Raw genomic sequence first — 21,468 nt, forward strand, 5'->3', positions numbered from 1 at the left:
GTGAGCACGTAAGCACAGCACGTAAGCCTGTGCTACCCTAGACTGAAAGCTGTTGTCCAGAGTAAGGGAGGTGAGACTCCTCCTCTTCTCAAAGCTGAATGGCCCAAATCTGGGGATGGGGGTGGGGTGGGGATGTGTGCTACGCTAGGAGTCATACTCAAAGGACTTGTAATGAACAGGATTGCACTCAGAGGAGAGCTGGAAAATCCAAACTGTACGACATAGAAACAGTGGTTGAAGCCACCGACAGCATTTGGTCTGATAAAAAGCACTTTGGGAAGGAAAGGAACAAGGAGATAAGATCATTTTTCTCAAAGGCCATTATGTATAACCGGGATCTACAAACATTTTCTGTAACGGGCCAGATAGTAACTATTTTCTGCTTTGCGAACCTGTGGCACATCTGATTTCTGTCACAGCTACACACTCTGTCATTGGACGCAAAAGCAGCCATAGACAATATAGAAATGAATGGGTGTGGCTGTATTCTAATAAAACTTTATTTACAAACACTGGTGGAGGGTCAGATTTAGCCTGGGAGACATAGTTTGCCGACCCCTGATGTAAAAGGAGGAAAGTAACATTTCCTTAGAGTCTACCCTGTGCCAAACATCTGCACATTATCTCATTGATTCGTCATAGAACTCATAGAACTAAAGTAGGTACTATCTCCCCATTTTAACATATGGGAAAACTGAGACTCCATATATGCCTATATTTGTATACTTCTATATGCGTTATTAAGCAAATATGCCCCAAACCCCACACCTAGCACGAGATGGCCCTAGAATTCTAATGAGTTTCCATCACAGCACTCGCTCCCTGGAGAACTGGTGCCTGGCCATGGTGAGATCTACATGTGGAGTGAGTCATCACCCAAGTGATGGCAAATAATACATCTGGAAGGGCCACCAAGTCCCAGAAACATCCTGAGAAATGCAAAGACCGTGATTCTAGTCACGAGGAGGAGACCTGGGCCACTGAGTTGAAAGCCGTGATGAAGTGACCTATGGTAGTCACTCTTTTTTTTTTTTTTTTTTTTTTGCGGTACGCGGGCCTCTCACTGTTGTGGCCTCTCCCGTTGCGGAGCACAGGCTCCGGACGCGCAGGCTCAGCGGCCATGGCTCACGCGCCCAGCCGCTCCGCGGCATGTGGGATCCTCCCAGACCGGGGCACGAACCCGCGTCCCCTGCATTGGCAGGCAGACTCTCAACCACTGCGCCGCCAGGGAAGCCCGGTAGCCACTCTTGATGGGAACAAATCAGCTAAAGGTTTTCTCATTGTTTTCAGTAGTTTTTAAAATTAGATGATTCATTAGCCACAGAGGTATTTTCCATAGCACCACTTACCACAGCGCTTCCTGCCAAGAACAAGGTCAGAGGCAAGGGTCTCTGAAAAGCTGCAGCATCAGGGTTAGAGCGAGGCAGTAACATCTCCTCCCTGTGTGGCCAGAAGTATCGCCTTCCCCCTCACCCCTCTCCCTTCTCTCCTCACAATACAGCCCTTGGAAGCCTCCAGCCAACCCCTAGGCAGTCACTCCCTGATCTGCACTCTCTCCACACCTCCATCATCACACCTACCATCACTCTTATTTCTCAGAAAAACCAACAAAATGGCACAAGCTGCAAGTTACGTGTCACCGAACCCCAGTGCTCAGAGGATGTCTGATACATAGACTCGCTCAATAAAAGTCGGTTTTATTAAACCTCACTTGAACAGGTCTCAAGCAAATGCACTCGCCTACATCTCCCATTTAACTTCCATGGCAATCACTTAACAAATCACCCTCTGTCTTACTTGATAGATGAAACAATAACAGGCCCCTAGATGGAGGCAGAAAGAACTGCTGGTGCCCGTTGGAAGCCAAACCTGCTCCTGCTGTGCTCCCTGAGTTCTGTGTCACTCCTCTACCTCAGGCCAGGAAGAACATTCACAAGGATGCCAACCTGCATGGCTTTTCTTTAGTGATTACTGGAGGACATTGATTTTTTTTCTAGTTCAAATCAACTTCTATAGCCCACTTCTAGAGCAAACTGACCGTAAACTAACCGGACAAGCCAGTCCTGCCCCGGACCCACTCTGCTATTTTATTGCAAGAATCACCTTCCTCATGAGTGTTCATTGATCTGTGTCTACATAGACCCAATACAGTATAAAGAATAAAGCAAGGCTCCAACATCAGACAGACCTGAGATTAAATCCTGTTTCCGCCATTGATCGGCTCTGTGACCTTAAGCATATTGCTTAATCTCCCAGGGCCTTGGTGTCCTCATCTGTAAAATGGGGTTAAGAATGCCTACTTTGTAGGCTTGTGAGATTAAGAGAAATAATGGGCCAGAAAAAGCATTTGTAAAGTGTTGATATAGATGAGATAGTTCAATGGTAGATTGATAGCAAGGTAGCAGCAGGTAAGCTTATTTTGTAACAAGAGAAATTGAGTGTTAAGGGTTTAGGAAAAGGAGTAACGATACCCTCATAAACACCTATCCTCTTTCTGGATGAGGGATCTGAGACTCAGAGATATGAGATAACTTGCCTAGTGGCACACTGCTAATAATTGACCTGGCCTCATCACACATCCTGCACTTGGACGGTGTTCGGCATGCACTAGGCACTCAGTGAGCATTTGCAGACTAATTAACTGAAGGAATGATAGGATATGGTCTAAAAACACGAGCAGCGTAATCCAGGAGGACAGTGCTCTGGTCTCCTTCAGGCAGGGCCATTCTGGTTGCTTTTTTTTTTTTTTCTTTTTCTTTGGCTGCATTGGGTCTTCATTGCTGCACACAGACTTTCTCAAGTTGCAGCAAGCCGGGGCTACTCTTCGTTGCAGTGCGCAGGCTTCTCAGTGCGGTGGCTTCTCTTGTTGTGGAGCATGGGCTCTAGGCGCGCGGGCTTCAGTAGTTGTGGCACATGGGCTCAGCAGTTGTGGCTCACGGGCTCTAGAGCGCAGGCTCAGTAGTTGTGGCACAGGGGCTTAGTTGCTCCGCAGCATGTGGGATCTTCCCAAACCAGGGCTCGAACCTGCGTCCCCTGCATTGGCAGGCGGATTCTTAACCACTGTACCGCCAGGGAAGTCCTCTTGTTGCATCGTTTTGGGATGAATAGTCCTACACGAGTCCTAGTGTGTCCAATGGGTATGACCACCATAGCCTCGAGAACTAACTTAACTCATTGTCGACAACCTTCTAAGGAAGAGAAGCTGGGGTTCAAGAACACAGGAATTTTAACTGCTCATATCTAATGTTTATGATTAGTCTTAAGCAAATAAGGTCAAGTTCTCTTGCCCTCAGACTATTACAGAATTCAGTTTACTGATATTCAATGGACCATCAGTTCCCAATTCTCTTAATATTATAGAATGAGGCTGAGTTCTATAAACATAGAGTCACGGTGGTATAATAGAAAGAGCACCGGACTAAATGTAAGACGACATGGGTTCAAATCTCGGTCCCTATGAACTCTAGGCATGAATCTTAGCCTCTTTGGCTCTGATTCTTCATCTATAAAATGGGAAAATAATACTAGCCCCTCTTCATTATAATAGTGAGGATTAAGTGGGATCATGTATGTTAAAGTGTCTGTCTTGATGTTTAGCACATAGAAAGTGCTTAATAAATATTTATCCATTTGACGGAATGCACATGTGGTATCTGGCATACTAAACACTCATAATGAGAGGCTATTTAGTCAGTTCATTTTTAGCATTAGACCTGGGTCCCTAGAAGGCACTTAGTAAATGCTCTTTCGCTCAGTGGAATACTTGCCCAATGACGGGCATAGTAGTTGCTTAATGAATGTTCATTCATTCAGTGGAATCTTAGCACAGTGCATAGCACACAGACAACATTCCACAAATGTTGGTCAAATCCAAGTAGGGAAAGTGAACTTCATTCATTTAATGAGATTTTGCAACCCCATAAATATTGTATGTGGTTGCCGGTGCTTTACGAAGCAAATCAACCATTGCTGAAATGTTCTCAGCTTGCGCTGGTTAACAAACAGTTGTAAACTATTTTCCAAACATACAGCATTCCATGAATGCGCCGTAATAACACTGGTAAGCACCCGAGATCCTAAACAAGTGGTGGGAGAGTGCGGCGTACGGATTAATTCAAAAGTCAACAAAGGATCCGTCTTCACAGAGACAAGCACAGCTACACAACCCTTCCTAAGCTCGCCCAGAGCTCAGCTTGACAATCATTCTGACAGATCCTAGAGACACTGAACCCCAAGGAAAAATTCCCAAGTGTAGGCAGAGTCTGTCAGGAAGTAGAAATGCACATATGCAAATGTGGGCCTATAGGAGAGTATGTGTATATATAAAATCTTCTTTTAAAGGATTCATCTTTGAAAGATTTGCTGTATTTAAGTACTCTGCAACATTAAAGCTTTTTGTTCCTTGGGGAAAAGGCGAGTGACGTTTAATGGTGTAATTTCTCCTTTTAGAGACCACATTCTCTAGAAAGACCATCAAGGAAAGACTTTTAAGAAAGGAGGGAGAGATGCCTTCAACAGACACTTGGTTTTCCCAATCAGAAGTTCAAGAGGGAGAGACAAACTCTATATAATTCCTGCACAGAGTAGGTGAGTGACACTGAAGTTTAGTTCTGAAGAATGTACATGAATTCTTCAGGCATGAGAGGTGGAGGAAGAACATTCCAGTTCTGAAAGGGAAAGTGACATTTAAGGTATGGCAATGAGTTCGACATGGCTGGCGATGAAGCGTGTGGGGTCCAGGGGTTAGTAGCAGTAAGTGATGCTAAAGAGGTGGGCCAGGCTGGGAGACCTTTAAGCCATGGTCCATGACCTGTGAAGAATGTTACACTTGCCTCTCTTTCATAATACTTATCTCCATCTGTCTTATTTTGAAGTTGGTTGTTTATTAAGGGTTTTTTCTCTATTTCCTTCTTCCAGTCTGGAATTCCTGGAGACCAGGATTGCATGTTTGTTACCTTTATTCACATCTGCAAGTCTAGTTTAGCACACTGCCCCTAATATGTACAAAACAAGTTTCAAAGTAAATAAAAAGTAAAGACACCTTTCCAGAAGTTAATATCTGTTGCCTACTGTCTAATCTTCCTTCATATACAAGGCCAGTGTGCCAGTTAGGAGTTAATACAGGAAAAAGAAGTCCCTCCAGGTATTTTAAACAGAAGGACATTTAATACAGGGGATGAGGTGCTTATATAATCCTTGGAGGGCTAGAGGAGCCAATCTGGGGGGCTCCTGGCTCAAGTGCACAGCTCCAAAGCTGAGATGCAGAGGTCAGTGAACCTCTGCTGCAGCTGCTTCTGACTTCAACTGCCAATATCTCTCATTCTCTAAAAGCTGGTAACTGCATTACATGCCTTAAACCTGAGTCAGTCCACAGACATGCGTGTGTCTATCACCTCACTGGCCAGCAGCAATGACAAGACTGTGGCTTCCAACTCACTGTAAACTTCCAAGTCTCTTGGAATTTCATCTCATTGGTGGAATCTAATTTGCTTCCAGAACCCCAACTGCAAGGGAATCAGGGAAATGTAGTTTCTAGCCTTCCCACCCCTGGGATAAAGAAAGATCCCTAAGAAGCGGGTAGGGATGGATGCCTGATTCTAATCAAAGATATCCCCACAGTCAAGAATAATTCTAATTGCCTGCTGAATACTTGAAGTATGGGCTCTTTTAAAAAACAAACAAACAAACAAAAAACCTTTTTATAGCCTGGATAACATTTCCTAAGAAGTGAAGAATTTTTTCTAGTGCCCCCTTTTTTTTTGGCAGTGCCACATGGCATGTGGTATCTTAGTTCCCCAACCAGGGATCGAATCTGCGCCCCCTGCATTGGAAGGGCAGAGTCTTAACCACTGGATCAACAGGGAAGTCCCTAGCAGTCTTATTTCTTAACTAAAATCAGAAGCACCTCCTTTTTCCCAGTCCCTTTCCTCTTCCTCTTTCTTTCTCTTCCTTTTTCTTTCTGAACAATTCTGTCCTGAATGGTGGACAAGTGGATCCAGCTGGAGGTGGGAAGGCCATGGAGGTTAAGAGTAGGGTGTCAGGGCTTCCCTGGTGGCGCAGTGGTTGAGAGTCTGCCTGCCGATGCAGGGGACATGGGTTCGTGCCCCGGTCCGGGAAGATCCCGCATGCCACGGAGCGGCTAGGCCGGTGAGCCATGGCCGCTGAGCCTGTGCGTCCGGAGCCTGTGCTCCGCAACGGGAGAGGTCACAGCAGTGAGAGGCCCGCGTACCGCAAAAAAAAAAACAAAAAAAAAACAAAAAACCAGGAACCAGGGCTCCTTGGAGAAACGGCTGATTCCAGGACTAGGGCAGGGAAAGTACAAGATGAGCCTGGAACATCTTGTGCCATAAAGTAAGGAAGGACTCAGAGAATGATGGGGACAAGTCAAGAGGACACAGAATCCAGACTGAAAGGATTCCCACTGGCCAAATCTAGGACACTATGAACATCAAAATAAATAATAACAGCAAAGGATGATAACTCATCGAATAAAATAGGAAGCCACGAGTGCAACTGACAAACTACTTAAAAAGCGAAAATTTGATCAAAACCAAGATATTTAGATAGTTTCAAAGTACATGCCCATAAAATTACAGAGGGAGTACCACAATGTTCATTGCAGCTCTATTCACAATAGCCAGGACACGGAAGCAACCTGTGTCCATCAAGAGATGAATGGATAAAGAAGATGTGGCACATACATTCAATGGAATATTACTCAGCCATAAAAAGAAATGAAATTGAGTTATTTGTAGTGAGGTGGATGGACCTAGAGTCTGTCGTACAGAGTGAAGTAAGTCAGAAAGAGAAAAACAAATATCGTATGCTAACACACATATATGGAACCTAAAAAAAAAAAAAAAGGTCATGAAGAACCTAGGGGCAAGATGGGAATAAAGACACAGACCTACTAGAGAATGGACTTCAGGACACAGGGAGGGGGAAGGGTAAGCTGTGACAAAGTGAGAGCGTGGCATGGACATATATACACTACCAGATGTGAAATAGGTAGCTAGAGGGAAGCAGCCACATAGCACAGGGAGATCAGCTCGGTGCTTTGTGACCACCTAGAGGGGTGGGATAGGGAGGGTGGGAGGGAGGGAGACGCAAGAGGGAAGAGATATGGGAACATATGTATATGTATAACTGATTCACTTTGTTATAAAGCAGAAACTAACACACCATTGTAAAGCTATTATACTCCAATAAAGATGTTAAAAAAAAATTACAGAGGGAAAAGAGAGTGTAACGTTACAGTGAGAAGCCTGGCAGATGCCACCTTAGGAACTGAACATCGTCAGTGATGGAACAAACTGGAATTTCACACCTCGTGCCAGGATGCAATGAGAAGAACAGCATCGCTTCTGGGGTAGTTCTGCCAGAGCAGCACAACTGGGATAATGTCATGAAGAAACATCAGACAAACACAACTGAACTGATGTTCTACGAAATAACTGGCCTGTAATCTTCAAAAGTGTCAAGGTCGTGAATAACGAAAGACTGAGAAACTGTCCCATGCTGAAGGAGACTAAAGAGCATTGACAACTGAGAACAATGATTCTAGAGTGGAGTCTTCCAGCAGGACTAACAGCACATTATTGGGACCATGCATGAAATGTGAATGGAGCCTGAGGATTACATGATAGTATTGGATAGACGTTAATATCCTGAGTTTGATGGTTGCATTGTGGTTATATAGGAGCATATCCTTGTTTATAGGAAATACCGACTTCACTATTTGGATGTCACAGGACATCAGATTGGTAACTTATTTTCAAATAATTCAGAAGGAAAAAAAGTTATTTGCATTGTACTTGCCACTCTTTTTTAAGTATATGAATATTCCGAAATAAAATTTATTTGTAAAAAGTGGTAAGTACCCAAGCTCCAGGGGAACGCGGATTTATTAAATCAATAACCAAAAACCTCACCTGTCTTACAGCTTCAAAAAACTCGATTTCACCTTTCCAAACAGATGAGAGTCCTTCTTTTTTTTCACATTGGATCTGGGAAATATAAACTGAAACTGTACAAGGTTTCTGGAACAAGCAGTATTCCTGGAGGCTTCGTTGGATATATGCCCACCTCCAACCTTCCAATGTCTATCATAATGTGTGGAAAGAAAACTTGGTGAAGAATAAGAAGACCGGTTCTGAATGTCATTGTCACCACTTCCTAAATATGCTACTTTGGGCAACTGCTTACCCTCCCTAAGCCTGTGTTTCCTTAACTGTAAAATGGAGATACTAATATTTACTTCACAGTATTGTTGGAAGAGTTAAATACAATAATGGGTGTGAACCTGCCGAAATAATGATTGGCATAGGAGCATAAGGGTTTTGTTTTTTTAACATCTCTATTGGAGTATAATTGCTTTACAATGGTGTGTTAGTTTCTGCTTTATAACAAAGTGAATCAGTTATACATATACGTATGTTCCTATATCTCTTCCCTCTTGCATCTAAGGGTTTTGTTTTTAATTGCACAACAACTTAATTTTATATAACCCAAAAAGTTCCTTTGACTTTGCCATTTACTCACTCATTCTCACTCATTTATACACTTAATGTTTGACAAATACTTACCAAGAATCTACTATACACGGTTCTATGGTCCAAGTCAGAAATAATAAACCGCAAGTTACCCTTTTTTTTCCTACAAAGAAGAAGATGCAATGGAAAACAATGCTTTATATCCAGCTGTGAATTATGAATTTAAAGCAGTTTAATAATCCAACCAAGGATGTGTTTGCATTTCATTCCCTCTCTCTTATCATAGCTATTGAATCCACCCACGTCTCCATCACATACATCTTTATTTTCCAATGAGTTCTGAAAGATTTCCAAGGTAGAGCAAGACACAGGGAATGCACCTGACGTCTGCCTCCCCCTGGGAATTATGTCACTCCATTTAATTCCTCTGACATTTTCCCCATTGTACTTTCTGCTCCTCCTCAAAATACATCCTTCTCAGAAAAGAAATGTACTTATTGACTACCCAGGACAATCTTGGAAACAGTTGCAATTGATGGTGTGTAGAGTTCAAAAAAGAAAAAAAATAATAACCGACAAACCAAATGCAGAAACCTGTTCCATAAGGTCTCCAAAGCACTAACAGGTTGTTTGGGACATCAAGAGTCCCAGGGGTTTCTCTGTAAACCCCACTTAGGCAGGCAGAGAGATTTCTTTTCCAATTTTAGGCCATTGGCAATTTCGTTTGCTTAGGCTTAATTGTTCCCGGATATTGAGAGGGTACAGAAGGTAATTGTATGTTTGATTTTAATGACTCTTTTGGCCTCGATTTAACAATCCTCGCTGAAAAAATCACCAACGAACCCACACGCACACGGGGTTTTTTGTTTGTTTTTCGGTTTTCTTTTTCCTCAAGAAATTCGCCTGAAGGTGAAATACAGATAAAATCCAGCTGCGCAGCCCCGTGCCGTTCCTGTGAGTGGACGGGTCTCCGTCACTCAGAGCATCACAAGCAAGAGGCTAGAACGGGCCCGGTTTCTGTGTCAGAGCCGGGCTGACAGTAGCTGTGCCCTCAGCCAGCCAGGGGAGAGTCCACACCCGTACTCTCGCATCTCCCTCTGGCCCAGCAGCCCTCTGCAATCCGAACTTCTAAAACTGCTCTGGCTAAGTGGCGTCGTACTGGGGGCACCCATCTCGCCGACTGCCCAAAGAACAATTTTAACTGCCAGGAATGCGGCAGAACTTTCGGAAGTGCGTGAAATCAGCTACGTAAATTGTGGAAAAGCTGTTGTGTGACAGCATCAAATTGTGCAGTCGAGGTCCCCTTGCGGAGAGGAGGTGACCCCACCTCCATCGCCCCCGAGCGCCGGCCTTGCCATCCAGTCTGAGTACCGCGCGCACCCAGAGCCCGCCCAGCCCCGGGACCAAACGCCTCGCCGAGGTCCTCTCCGCAGTACCTGGCACAGCTGGCCGCCCCCAGAAAACTCCTCCTCCCTGACTCCCCCTGTCCTCTGCCCCCTCCCACCCGCGCCTCTTTAGCCCCGCCCCCTTCCTTTCCCCTCCCACCCCACCCCACCCCGGCGCCTCGCCGGCCCCGCCCCCTCCCGTGTTTTCCCTTCAGTCTCCTCTTTCCCAGTTCTCCCTTTAAAAATTGGTGTAACCCAGGCCTGGGGAGGAGAGGGGAAAGCAAAATGCCAGCCATATCAGAACCGCTAAGATAGGGTAAATAAATTTTGAAAAAGCATATTTAATAGTGTAACTTAATATTTAATAAAAGCAAGAGATGTCTGAGCGGTTTTTTTTAATGTATGGGTTTATATAACACTATGTAAGTTTCACGTGTACAGTATTGTATTTCGACTTCTGCGTACCAGAAAGAGTGCTCACCACCAAAAAGCGTAGTTTCCACCCCTCACCATACAGTTGACCCCCTTTACCCATTTCGACCCCCCACCCCTTCCCCTCCGGTAACCACTACTCTGTTCTTTGTATCTACCTGTTTGTTTTGAGATGTCTATTTTTTAATACAAATCTCTGAAGGTTAAGCTCAGCAAAATCTCCTTGGTGATGAACCACCATGCAGTGATTCTTAGCTGTACCCACGGAGTTCTATCAGTTTGTTTTTCTAGGTTTTTTTGGAGGTAGGGGGTGTATGTTTACCAAGACAGTACGTTCCCTTTGTTTAAGGTTGAGAAACGCTGTTCTCAATAACCTCATCCACTCCTTCGGGGCTTCGATTATACCTCGAAGCAGACAGCTCCCAATGCTCTATCTCTAGCTCAGATCTTCCCCTTGGAGCGTGTGGTCCCGCAGGGACTGCTTACTGGATGTTTCCAACTGCGAGGCTCAAACCTAACAGGTCCACAGGTGAGCTCACGGTCTTCCCCACGCCCTGCTCCCTGTCTCTGCCCTGTGACCCGGGCCAGGCACTGGGGATGCCCCAACACCCGTGGTCGACCCATGTTAGAGTCAGCTCTAAACTATCTCATACACCCATCTTCTCCTCTCCTTTACTGCAGACACTGCCTCAGCTCAGCCCTCCCTCCAGGGTTTTTTAGGAGATAACAGCCTCCCAACTGCGTTCCTTGGCTTTGAATTCTCCTCCCTCCACGCTGTTGGAAAATGACCCATCTAAAATATTCTAGTGGCTCCTTATTGCTTGTAGAATAAATTTTAATGTTCTCAGAACAACCACGGAAATCTCGTCACAGTAGGACTCCATCCTACCTTCCCTGTTTCTTTTCTTGACAGCCCTCCTTCCAATTCCACTTTCCAGCCACCTGATTCCCCCAACCCTCCAGACTCCTTCCCACCTGCTGACTTTTCTGCACACCGTTCCCTCTGCCTAGAATTCCACCTCCCTGCTTGGCTACCTAGTGAACTGCTATTCTTCCTACGGAGCCCAACTGAGTGACACTTTCTACGTAGAGCTTTTCCACACTCCTCCAGGTATAAATAATTGTTCCCTTCATTGTTTTCCTGCCTCACTTCCTACGGTCTCCTTTAAGCCCTTATCACTTTGTAAATTTAGTTATTGGTTAGAGTCTATCTTCTCCTGTATGTTATGATCTCTTTGAGTATAGAAGCTGAAGCAGCATCCACATCTGTGTTTCCCCAGAATCTTACACAGAGCCTGATACAGAGTAGGTACTGAATGAATGAATGATGACCCATGGTGCCTGCTGGCTTTTCCCAGCATTACTGTGCTCTCAAGTCCTCTGTGACATAATAGGACCATCAGGACAGTAAAGGATTGCAATATCTTTACATTAGTTCCCTAATGCTGCATAGCAAATTACCCCAAACTTAGTGGCCTAAAAACTCAGTCATCACTTGTGATCTCTCTCTGGGTAGGGCATTTCGACACTAATTCCTCCCTCATGATGTCTGAGGCCTCAAGTGGAAGATTCAAAGGCCAGGGGCCAGAACTATCTGAACCCTCATTTACTCACATGTTGACATTGACTGTCAGCTGGGGTTTTAGCTAAGTGTCAGCCAAAACACTTCCATGTGGCTTCTTCGTGTGGCCTGAGCTTCCTCACAACACGGTGTATGGATTTCAAGGACAAGTGTCCTAAGAGTGAGAAAAAACAGGTGAGACCATATTGACTTTTTTTTTTTGGCATTATAATTATTATTTTTTTAACATCTTTATTGGAGTATAATAGCTTTACAATGGTGTGTTAGTTTCTGCTTTATAACAAAGTGAATCAGTTATACATATACATATGTTCCCATATCTCTTCCCTCTTGCATCTCCCTCCCTCCCACCCTCCCTATCCCACCCCTCTAGGTGGTCACAAAGCACCGAGCTGATCTCCCTGTGCTATACGGCTGCTTCCCACGTATCTACCTTACGTTTGGTAGTGTATATATGTCCATGCCTCTCTCGTGCTTTGTCACAGCTCACCCTTCCCCCTCCCCATATCCTCAAGTCTGTTCTCTAGTAGGTCTGTGTCTTTATTCCTGTCTTACCCCTAGGTTCTTCATGACATTTTTTTTTCTTAAATTCCATATATATGTGTTAGCCTACGGTATTTGTCTTTCTCTTTCTGACTTACTTCACTCTGTATGACAGACTCTAGGTCTATCCACCTCATTACAAATAGCTCAATTTCGTTTCTTTTTATGGCTGGGTAATATTCCATTGTATACATATTGACTTTTATGACCTCGCCTTGGGGGTCGTGCAGCCTCACTTCTGCCACATTCTGTTGATGGAGGCAGTTACAAAGGTCCATCCAGGTCCAAGGGGAGGGAACATAAAGCCCACGTTTTGATGGAAAAGTGTTCATATTACATTGTAATAAGAACATGTGGGATGGCATATATATTGATACATTGGTGTGGCTATATTTGGAAATTATCTGCTATGATCTTCAAGGAACACTGCCCTCTGCTACTGTGGGGACACTAACCTCGTGAAGCATTGGGAGCACATTAGACAAATAACCCTAAATGGCTACCTAACTTGGTCATGAACCTTTGTTATGAATCTCAGATGGAAGCTTTCCATCCAATTAGCAAGAGCCCCAAACTGTCAGGGACATACAACTGCATGAAAAGGATGAAGGAAATTATTTAGGATCTGTTTATTGAATTAACTCACCAAAGACTGACTACTCTGTACCAGGCCCTACAGATGAGCCAGATACATCCCCTGTCTACCAGAAACAAATATACTCAAAACCGCTTTTCCTTGCTACACTGAACCAACATCCTTGAACCAAGTTAGTACACTTCCATTTTCTGTTCCCTTGAGATAGAACCTTGGTTCCATGTGCAAAATGGACTCTGAGGATATGCCCAGTCATACCTGAGTACAGGGACAAAGAAAATTTAGGCTTCCAAGCTGAGTCTCTCTATCGCACAAGGAAGAATTAAATACCCACCATAAAGGTAAAACAGATTAAATATTATTAGTGACTAGAACGTATAGATATTATAAGACTCAGTCTCCTTGTGTGGGAAAACTACAACCCAGGAGCCAAATCCTGCCAGCAGCCTGTTTGTTTGTTTTCCTTAATTTATTTTTTATTTTATTTTTGGCTGCGTTGGGTCTTTGTTGCTGTGCGCAGGCTTTCCCTGGTTGTGGCGAGCGGGGGCTACTCTGTTGCAGTGCACAGGCTTCTCATTGCAGTGGCTTCTCTTGTTGCGGAGCATGGGCTCTAGGTACGTGGGCTTCAGTAGTTGTGGAAAGTAGGCTCAGTAGTTGTGGTACGTGAGCTCTAGAGCGCAGGCTCAGTAGCTGTGACGCACGGGCTTAGTTGCTCCACAGCATGGGGGAATCTTCCCAGGCCAGGGCTCGAACCATGTCCCCTGCATTGGCAGGTGGATCCTTAACCACTGTGCCACCAGGGAAGCCCCCAGCAGCCTGTTTTTATAAATAAAGTTTTATCAGAACACAGCTCTGCTCATTGATTTAAGAATGGTCTGTGACCACTTTCATGTGGCAGAGTTGAGTAGTTGCCACAGTGACTGTCTGGTCCCATAGACCCTCAAATATTTATTGTCTGGCCCTTTACAGACAAAGTTTGCTGCCCTTCCTCTAAATCTTTTTGCTTGTTTGCATCAATCATAGTGCTGCCTTCTATCATGCTTCACCTAGGCACCAGGCTCTATGCTAGGAATCCCTGTATGAATTACTTTCAACTTTACCTGGAACCATCAGGGAAATATTATCCTCATCTTGCAGATGCAGCAAATCAAGATTTTAAGAGGTGAAAGGTTTGCACAGAGCCACAACCCGTCAGTGGTGGAATTCAAACCCAGGTCAGTATAATTCCAAAGGCCACGCTCTTATCTTCACACCTGTCAGTAAAAGCATGGGGTATAGACACTTCTGCCTTCTGGCTGTCTGGGTGAGAAACAACTGGAATCCAGGAGCTGCCGAACATGATTATGAGCCTAAGGAATCTGCACTCGAGCACAACCACTTTCCCCAAATGATTGATTGTAATGGAGATGATTCATCATCCAGGAGGCGGGGATCACGGAGGTTGTCCCTAGAAGCCAACAGAATGAACAGAGGGGGTTGGGCCACCAAAGCCCTCAGCACACACAGCTGAGACCTGGGGCTTGGAGCTACAGACACAGAACCACGGAGACTCCACCACCTTCCTCAGAGCTCCTCAATCTGGAGCGTTGCCCAGGCCATCTGGAGGATCAGGAAGAGTCCAGTCGTGACAGGTAGCTTTTATCTGGACAGCAGTCACTGCTGTAATGAAACTCCCCTTAGCACTTGCCGAATTCCGTGCATCTCTGGTTCAGCTGGGAGCTGGTACCCCTCTGTGTAAGCCTGCATTCGCCGGCCCCAGACTGTTAGCACCCTTAAGAGACAGGAGGCAGAGATGTTTGTGGGCACAGGACACTTGGGACCATAGGGAATCTACCCAGACATTCCCTGAGAACTCACCTATCACAGCCTTGTTGGTGCTGGGACCCAAGTCTGAGCTCTGCTAAGAAAAAGGAGGGCATTGCCCAGAGCGTACTGAGGTTTTTTTTTTTTTAATTTATTTATTAACTTATTAACATTTATTTTTGGCCGCGTTGGGTCCTCGCTACCGCACGCGGGCCTTCCCTAGCCGCGGCAAGCGGCGGCCACACCTCGCCGCGCCGCGCGGGCCTCTCATCGCGGTAGCCTCCCCTGCCGCAGTGCACAGGCTCCAGGCGCGTGGGCCTCAGCAGCTGTGGTACGCGGGCTCAGTAGTTGTGGTGCACGGGCCCAGCCGCTCCGCAGCACGTGGGATCCTCCCGGACCAGGGCTCGAACCCGTGTCCCCTGCACTGGCAGGCAGACTCCCAACCACTGCGCCACCAGGGAAGTCCCCTGAGGTATTTTTTGATCGTTGCTGTTTTGTTTTTAAATTCTCTCACATTCATTACACATGTTTTTATCGAGCATCCACCATGCTCGATAAATAAATGAAAGAAAATTCCCTGCCATCAATAATAATTAATGAGTGCTTACTCCATACCAGGAATTTCTCTAAAAGCTGTGCAGGCAGAAAGACATTTAAAACTCATAGCAACACTGCAAGGTAGGTACCAGCCTTGTCTCATTTCACAAAAGAAGAAACTGAGGCACAAGAAAGTTCATTCATTCAACAAATGCATCACACACACACACACACACACACACACACACACACACGTATATATATAAAGAGAGAGCAAACTCTCTATGCTAATACTCCCAATAACTAGCATACTTACAATTGGAGCCCTAAAGTTTAAAAAAAAATCCTAACCATATACATTTACATACATTTCTCCTCATTGTACCATCCCCGCTAAGAAAGCCATTTTTTAGATGGTGAAATCTCAGAGACGTTTAAGGGATTTGCACAAGATCACACAGCCAGTCGTGGCCTGCCTATCAGGGAAATGCTTTCTATAGAAGGACCAGAACAAGATCCTCAAGGTACCTTTCAGCTTTAGAACCCAAGGGATCAATTGCAGGGGGCTCTCCTCTCCCACCCTGGCCCCTTGTGCCCTCATTGGGAGTCTACCCGTCACTCCCAGGTCCCTTCTAGCAAAAATCAAGTATTTGAAGCCCCATCACAGAGTTATTTAAACTCTTTCTGCCTCAGTTCCTTGTCTGTAAAATGGAAATAAAACCAGTTCTTTCCTTAGAAGTGTGTTGTGAGGATTAAATGTTAATCTATATATAGTACTTAGAGCAGCACCCGGCTCATCCTGAGCGCCATTGGAGAGTTGTAATTATTAAATTACATCACTACGGGGCTTCCCTGGTGGCGCAGTCGTTGAGAATCTGCCTGCTAATGCAGGGGACACGGGTTCGAGCCCTGGTCTGGGAGGATCCCACATGCCGCATTGCAGTTGGGCCCGTGAGCCACAACTACTGAGCCTGCGCGTCTGGAGCCTGTGCTCCGCAACAAGAGAGGCCGCGATAGTGAGAGGCCCACACACCGCGATGAACAGCGGCCCCCGCTTGCCACAGCTAGAGAAAACCCTCGCACAGAAACGAAGACCCAACACAGCAATAATTAATTAATTAATTAATAAAAGTGAAGGCATTCCATTTGTTTAAAAAAAAAAATGTTCACTATGCTCGATGGACCTAGAGATTGTCATACAGAGTGAAGTAAGTCAGAAAGAGAAAAACAAATATCATATAATATCGCTTATATGTGGAATCTAGAAAAACGGTACAGATGAACTTACTGGCAAAGCAGAAATAGAGTCACAGATGTAGAGAACAAACCTGTGGTTACCAACGGGGAGTGGGACAAATTGGGAGATTGGGATCGACATATATACACTACTATGTATAAAATAGATAGATAACTAATGAGAACCTTCTGTTCGGCAGAGGGGACCTGACTCAATGATCTGTGGTGACCTAAATGGGAAGGAAATCAAAAAGAGTGGATATGTGTATACGTATAACTGATTCACTTTGCTGTACAGCAGAAACACAACACTGTAAAGCAACTATACTCCAATAAAAATTTTTTTTTAAATGTTCACTATGCACTAGGTCCTGTTCTAAGTTTTACATGAATCCATACCTACATGGTTGGGACTCTTGCCAGCCCTATTTTATCAGTGCACAAGGAGGCACAAGGAGGTTGTGGGAGGAGGTTACATAGCTTATAAGCGCTGGGGCCAGGATTTGAACCCAAGCAGTCAGGCACCCAACTCTACGCGCTTGACCTAATACAATTCTGCCTCAGGACCCCACCATGCTGACCCAGCACGGGAAGGGGACAGTTGAGTGGGAAGTCATTCCAGAAGACATAACATTGGAGCTGGTCTTTGGTGACAATTGGTATTTGTAAGGAGTTAGGGAGGTGGAATAGAGGTGTGTCACTTGATGTAGGGTTCAAGGGCATTGATTTGGGAGTTAGAATCCCCACTACGCCATTCGCCAGCAGTATAACCTCCAGTGAATTGCTAAGTATCTATGCCTCAGTTTTCCCACGTGTAAAACAGGAATCACTATTCCTACCCTGAGAGGCTGTTGTACAGACGAAATGAAGTCAAGCACTTAGGATGTTCTCTGGCTCATAGCAAGTGTGCAGGAAATGGAGGGTACTTCCTCCCGGCTTCACTCATCTCCTGCTGCCTTGCATCCCTCTTATTTTCATCCTTTCTCCCTCCTGCCCCCGATGACCCACCCCCATTCTCTTTATGGAACATTGGTAGGTAGTTTCACTTTGTCTGGCTTACTTTGTTCAGCAAATACTCTCTTAGTTTTCCTCATCCCCTCTGGAACCTCTTTCACCATTTCCTTTCCAAGCACCTCTTCCCATGTCCATTCTGAAACACTGATGTTTCTGTGGGTACCACTGTTGGTCATCTCCTCCCTTCCCACTCTACATACCTGGGTAATCTGTGCAGCCATATACTGACAAATCCCAAGTCTGTATGTCTGGAGCAGATCACTCTTTTGAGCTCCAGACCCACATTTCTAGCTACAACCTCTGCTGGGATGTCACAGTGCTACGTGTCTAAATTAGAACCATCCTTTTTATCCCCCAAAGTGCTCTACCTCCTGACAACTCAATCTTAGCAACTGGCACCACCACCCATCCAGTTGCCCAAGCTAGAAACTGGGAGTTGTTTTGGAATCCTCTTACCATTCCACCTCCACATCTAATTAGTCACCAAGTCTTGTTGACTTCACCTCCTTTGACACCTTCCCCTTCTCTCCAGCTCCACTGCTCCTGCCTAGTCCAGGCTCAGCCCACGTCTTTTATAGTCTTGGCAGGGCTTCCTAACGAAACTCCTTCTCACCAGCCTTTGCCCTCCTTTAATCCATCCTCTGCATCACGGTTGACAAACTTTTTCTGTAAAGGACCAGATAGTAAATATCTTAGGCTTTGTGGCCATAGGATCTCTAGCACAACTAAGGAATTCCGCCATTGTATGCAAAAGCAGCGGCAGACAATGCATAAATGAATGGGTATGACTCTGTTCCAATAAAATTTCATTTAGAAAAACAGGAGCTGCATGGATTTGGCTCATGAGCCATAATTTGCCAGCTCTTGTCCTATATTGTGACCAAAGTGGCACATGTCATTCCTCTGTTGAAAATCTTTCATTGATCGCCAGATGCTGTCAAGATAAAGTCTAAGACCCTTAATAAGGCTATTATGTCCTCTGTGATCTGGTCTCTTCTTCCTCTTCGTCTTCTTCTCCTTCTCCTTCTCCTTCTCCTTCTCCTCCTCCTCCTGCTCCTCCTCCTCCTCCTTCTTCTTCTCCTTCTTCTTCTTCTTCTTCTCCTCCTCCTCCTCCTCCTCCTCCACTTCCTCCTCCTCCTCCTCCTCCACCTCCTCCTCCTCCTCCTCCTTCTTCTTCTCCTCCTCCTCCTCCTCCCCCTCCTCCCCCTCCTCCCCCTCCTCCTCCTCCTTCTTCTCCTTCTCCTTCTCCTTCTCCTCCTCCTCCTCCTTCTTCTTCTCCTCCTCCTCCTCCTCCCCCTCCTCCTCCTCCTCCTCCTCCTCCTTCTTCTTCTTCTTCTTCTCCTCCTTCTTCTTCTCCTCCTCCTCCTCCTCCCCCTCCTCCTCCTCCTCCTCCTTCTTCTTCTTCTTCTTCTCCTCCTCCTCCTCCACCTCCTCCTCCTCCTTCTCCTTCTTTTCTTCCTTCTCCTTCTTCTTCTCCTATTTACCACATTACCCATGCTTCAACTTTTTCCAACAGCTACAGATCCTAGAGTATATTGTGAATTTTTTCCATCTCTGTGCTTTAAAGTTGCTGTTCTTTCTGCCCCCAAATGTCCCTTCCCTTCATTTATTTAGCACACTGGCATTCATCCCCCCCAAATTCAAGTTAAGTCTCATCACCTGTTTGAAGTCTCCTATTCCACAACTGGAGAGAAAGAGTACTTCTTGTGAAATGTATTTCACTGACAAATTGGGAGGTCTTTGATGATAGAAACTATGTCTCATTCATTTCACATTTTTGATGGCTAAAGGAACCCTCATTTTCACTGTACATAGGAAGAAACTGAGGCACAGGAAACCCATGTTACAAACTCAAGGTCACATAGCAAAGAAGGCTCTATACTGGAATTGAAACCTGGAAAACATGGATCCTGAGTCCAAAACCTATGCTCTCTCTACTTAACTTTAAAAGTCAGAAAGAAAGATCTTTGTCCAGTGTCTACTTATTTCATAGCCTGGAAATAATATCACTAGATTTTCTCCATATCCATGAAAGCCTTTAGCAGTTGAACAGGAGAAACAGGATTCTGTATGGCTCCTTCAGAATAAACTATGTGACCTTTCTCTTTTCTCTTACTTTCAAGTCTCTGGGCAAGCTGATGAATGCAACCTATAGGTTCCAAGTGTTGCTGCTGCCTCAACACTCTAAAGAGACTTCTTGGAGTTCTCTAACTAGTTGAGTGGGTCCTCTCCTCCTGTTGGCTCACTTTTCTGATCCCTTCTGTGAGCATCCTTCACCAAGTAAGTCATTCTGCAAATAAATGAGTTTTCCCACCCTATCAGGTGTGCTCACAACACAACAGACAATGAAGTTCATGGTCTGCATGGTGATCCATTCTCATGTCTCATGCATTACTGTACAAGGAGTGCATACTGCACTTTGTGGTAAGGGTATGGACTAATGTAAAAAGACTAAAAATGGAAACACAGAACTCAAATTTACCATTTCTTTCTGAAGAAATAACCCAGAACTGACTTGATTGCCATTCAGCAATGGGATAAATGCTTTTTAAAAACTCCTTCACGTTCTGATGCATTTGCAAGAAGGAAGGCAACATCGTACTTTCAGGTACTTTATTCTTAAATTCAAGACTTCAAGGATGTGTGAGAACTGACCTTGACCTCTAGGCCTGTGGTTTTCTATCTGAGCTCTGCAGAGTTCTAGGATTGCCCTGAGATCTCCAGGAGTTCTACAGTGAAGTATTCTCCACTAATTGTTGAAGGTTTACACTATGTCCTCTTGAGTTCTATGTTGGATTCCAGATAAAATTTCTGTTTTAAAAAGTCATTCTGTCTTTGGTCTCAGCAGCAGAAGTGAGATGATGAAGGGAACGTCATCATTTGGAAAGCGTCAGAATAAGACGCATGCGTTGTGCCACTGCTGTGGCTCTAAGGCCTACCACCTTCAGAAGTCGACCTACGGCAAATGTGGCTACCCTGCCAAGAGAAAGAGAGAGCATAACTGGAGTGCTAAAGCTAAAAGCCGAAATACCACTGGGAATGGTCGAATGAGGCACCTAAAAATTGTACACCGCACATTCAGGCATGGATTCTGTGAAGGAACCACACCTAAACCCAAGAGGGCAGCTGCTGCAGCAGCCAGTTCATCTTAACGATTAGTCATGCAATAAATGTTCTGGTTTAAAAATCAAACAAACAAAAAAGTCGTTCTACTGCTTATTAGAAAAAATAAAAAATTAAAACTATAATATTCAAATTGACAGTTTAAATTAATGGCTCTGGAATGTACTTAGGGACCAATTTGTAATAGATCTGCTGATCGCTAGTTTCGTCAAGAAATAACTGTGGAAGCAAATAAAAATCTGGAAATATTTGCAAGATGATTGAGCAACAAACACGCTTTTAGCTTTCTACGCCATCCATCAGGAGCCTCAGCACTTTCCTCTTGGTCACCTCCTTGGTTCCGGACCCCTTGGCCTCACTCATCCTGGCACTCTGCTCCACCCTCCCACTTCTCCCCTTTCTGCCTCTCGATGCTTACTCACATTTGAGAGTTGACATTTACACTTGATCTTTATACTCAGCTTAGTCTTCCCAGAGCCACAGCTTTGGCTCCCCTTAAACATGATGCAGGCTTTCTTGGCTGCCTCAGGCTGCCTTGGGTGACATGTATTTCGGGTCCACTTAACCCGTAAACTTTACCCTATAAGTTAACACTGGAGAGGTCCCATTCAGCATAGCAGCTCATGAGGAATAGTAGCCGAAATATAAATAAATCTCAAAACACATGACACCAAGCTCCTACTAAAGAGGGTTATGGAGTTAAAGTTATTAATTCAACAAAGATTA

General features: G+C 44.9%; 1 protein-coding gene across 1 annotated transcript; it reads left to right on the forward strand.

Annotated features, from left to right (window-relative positions):
- Nucleotides 1-20,477: 20,477 nt before the first annotated feature.
- LOC309824053 (large ribosomal subunit protein eL37-like) lies at nucleotides 20,478-20,771 on the forward strand (the record flags this gene model as incomplete). Its single annotated transcript, XM_082656796.1, has 1 exon — nucleotides 20,478-20,771. One exon carries the CDS (start codon nucleotides 20,478-20,480, stop codon nucleotides 20,769-20,771), a length of 294 nt encoding a protein of 97 aa, XP_082512922.1.
- Nucleotides 20,772-21,468: the final 697 nt, after the last annotated feature.

This window comes from Grampus griseus (genome assembly GCF_964374135.1).
Source record: "Grampus griseus genome assembly, chromosome: 6".
In the NCBI taxonomy this organism is placed as follows: Eukaryota; Metazoa; Chordata; class Mammalia; order Artiodactyla; family Delphinidae; genus Grampus; species Grampus griseus.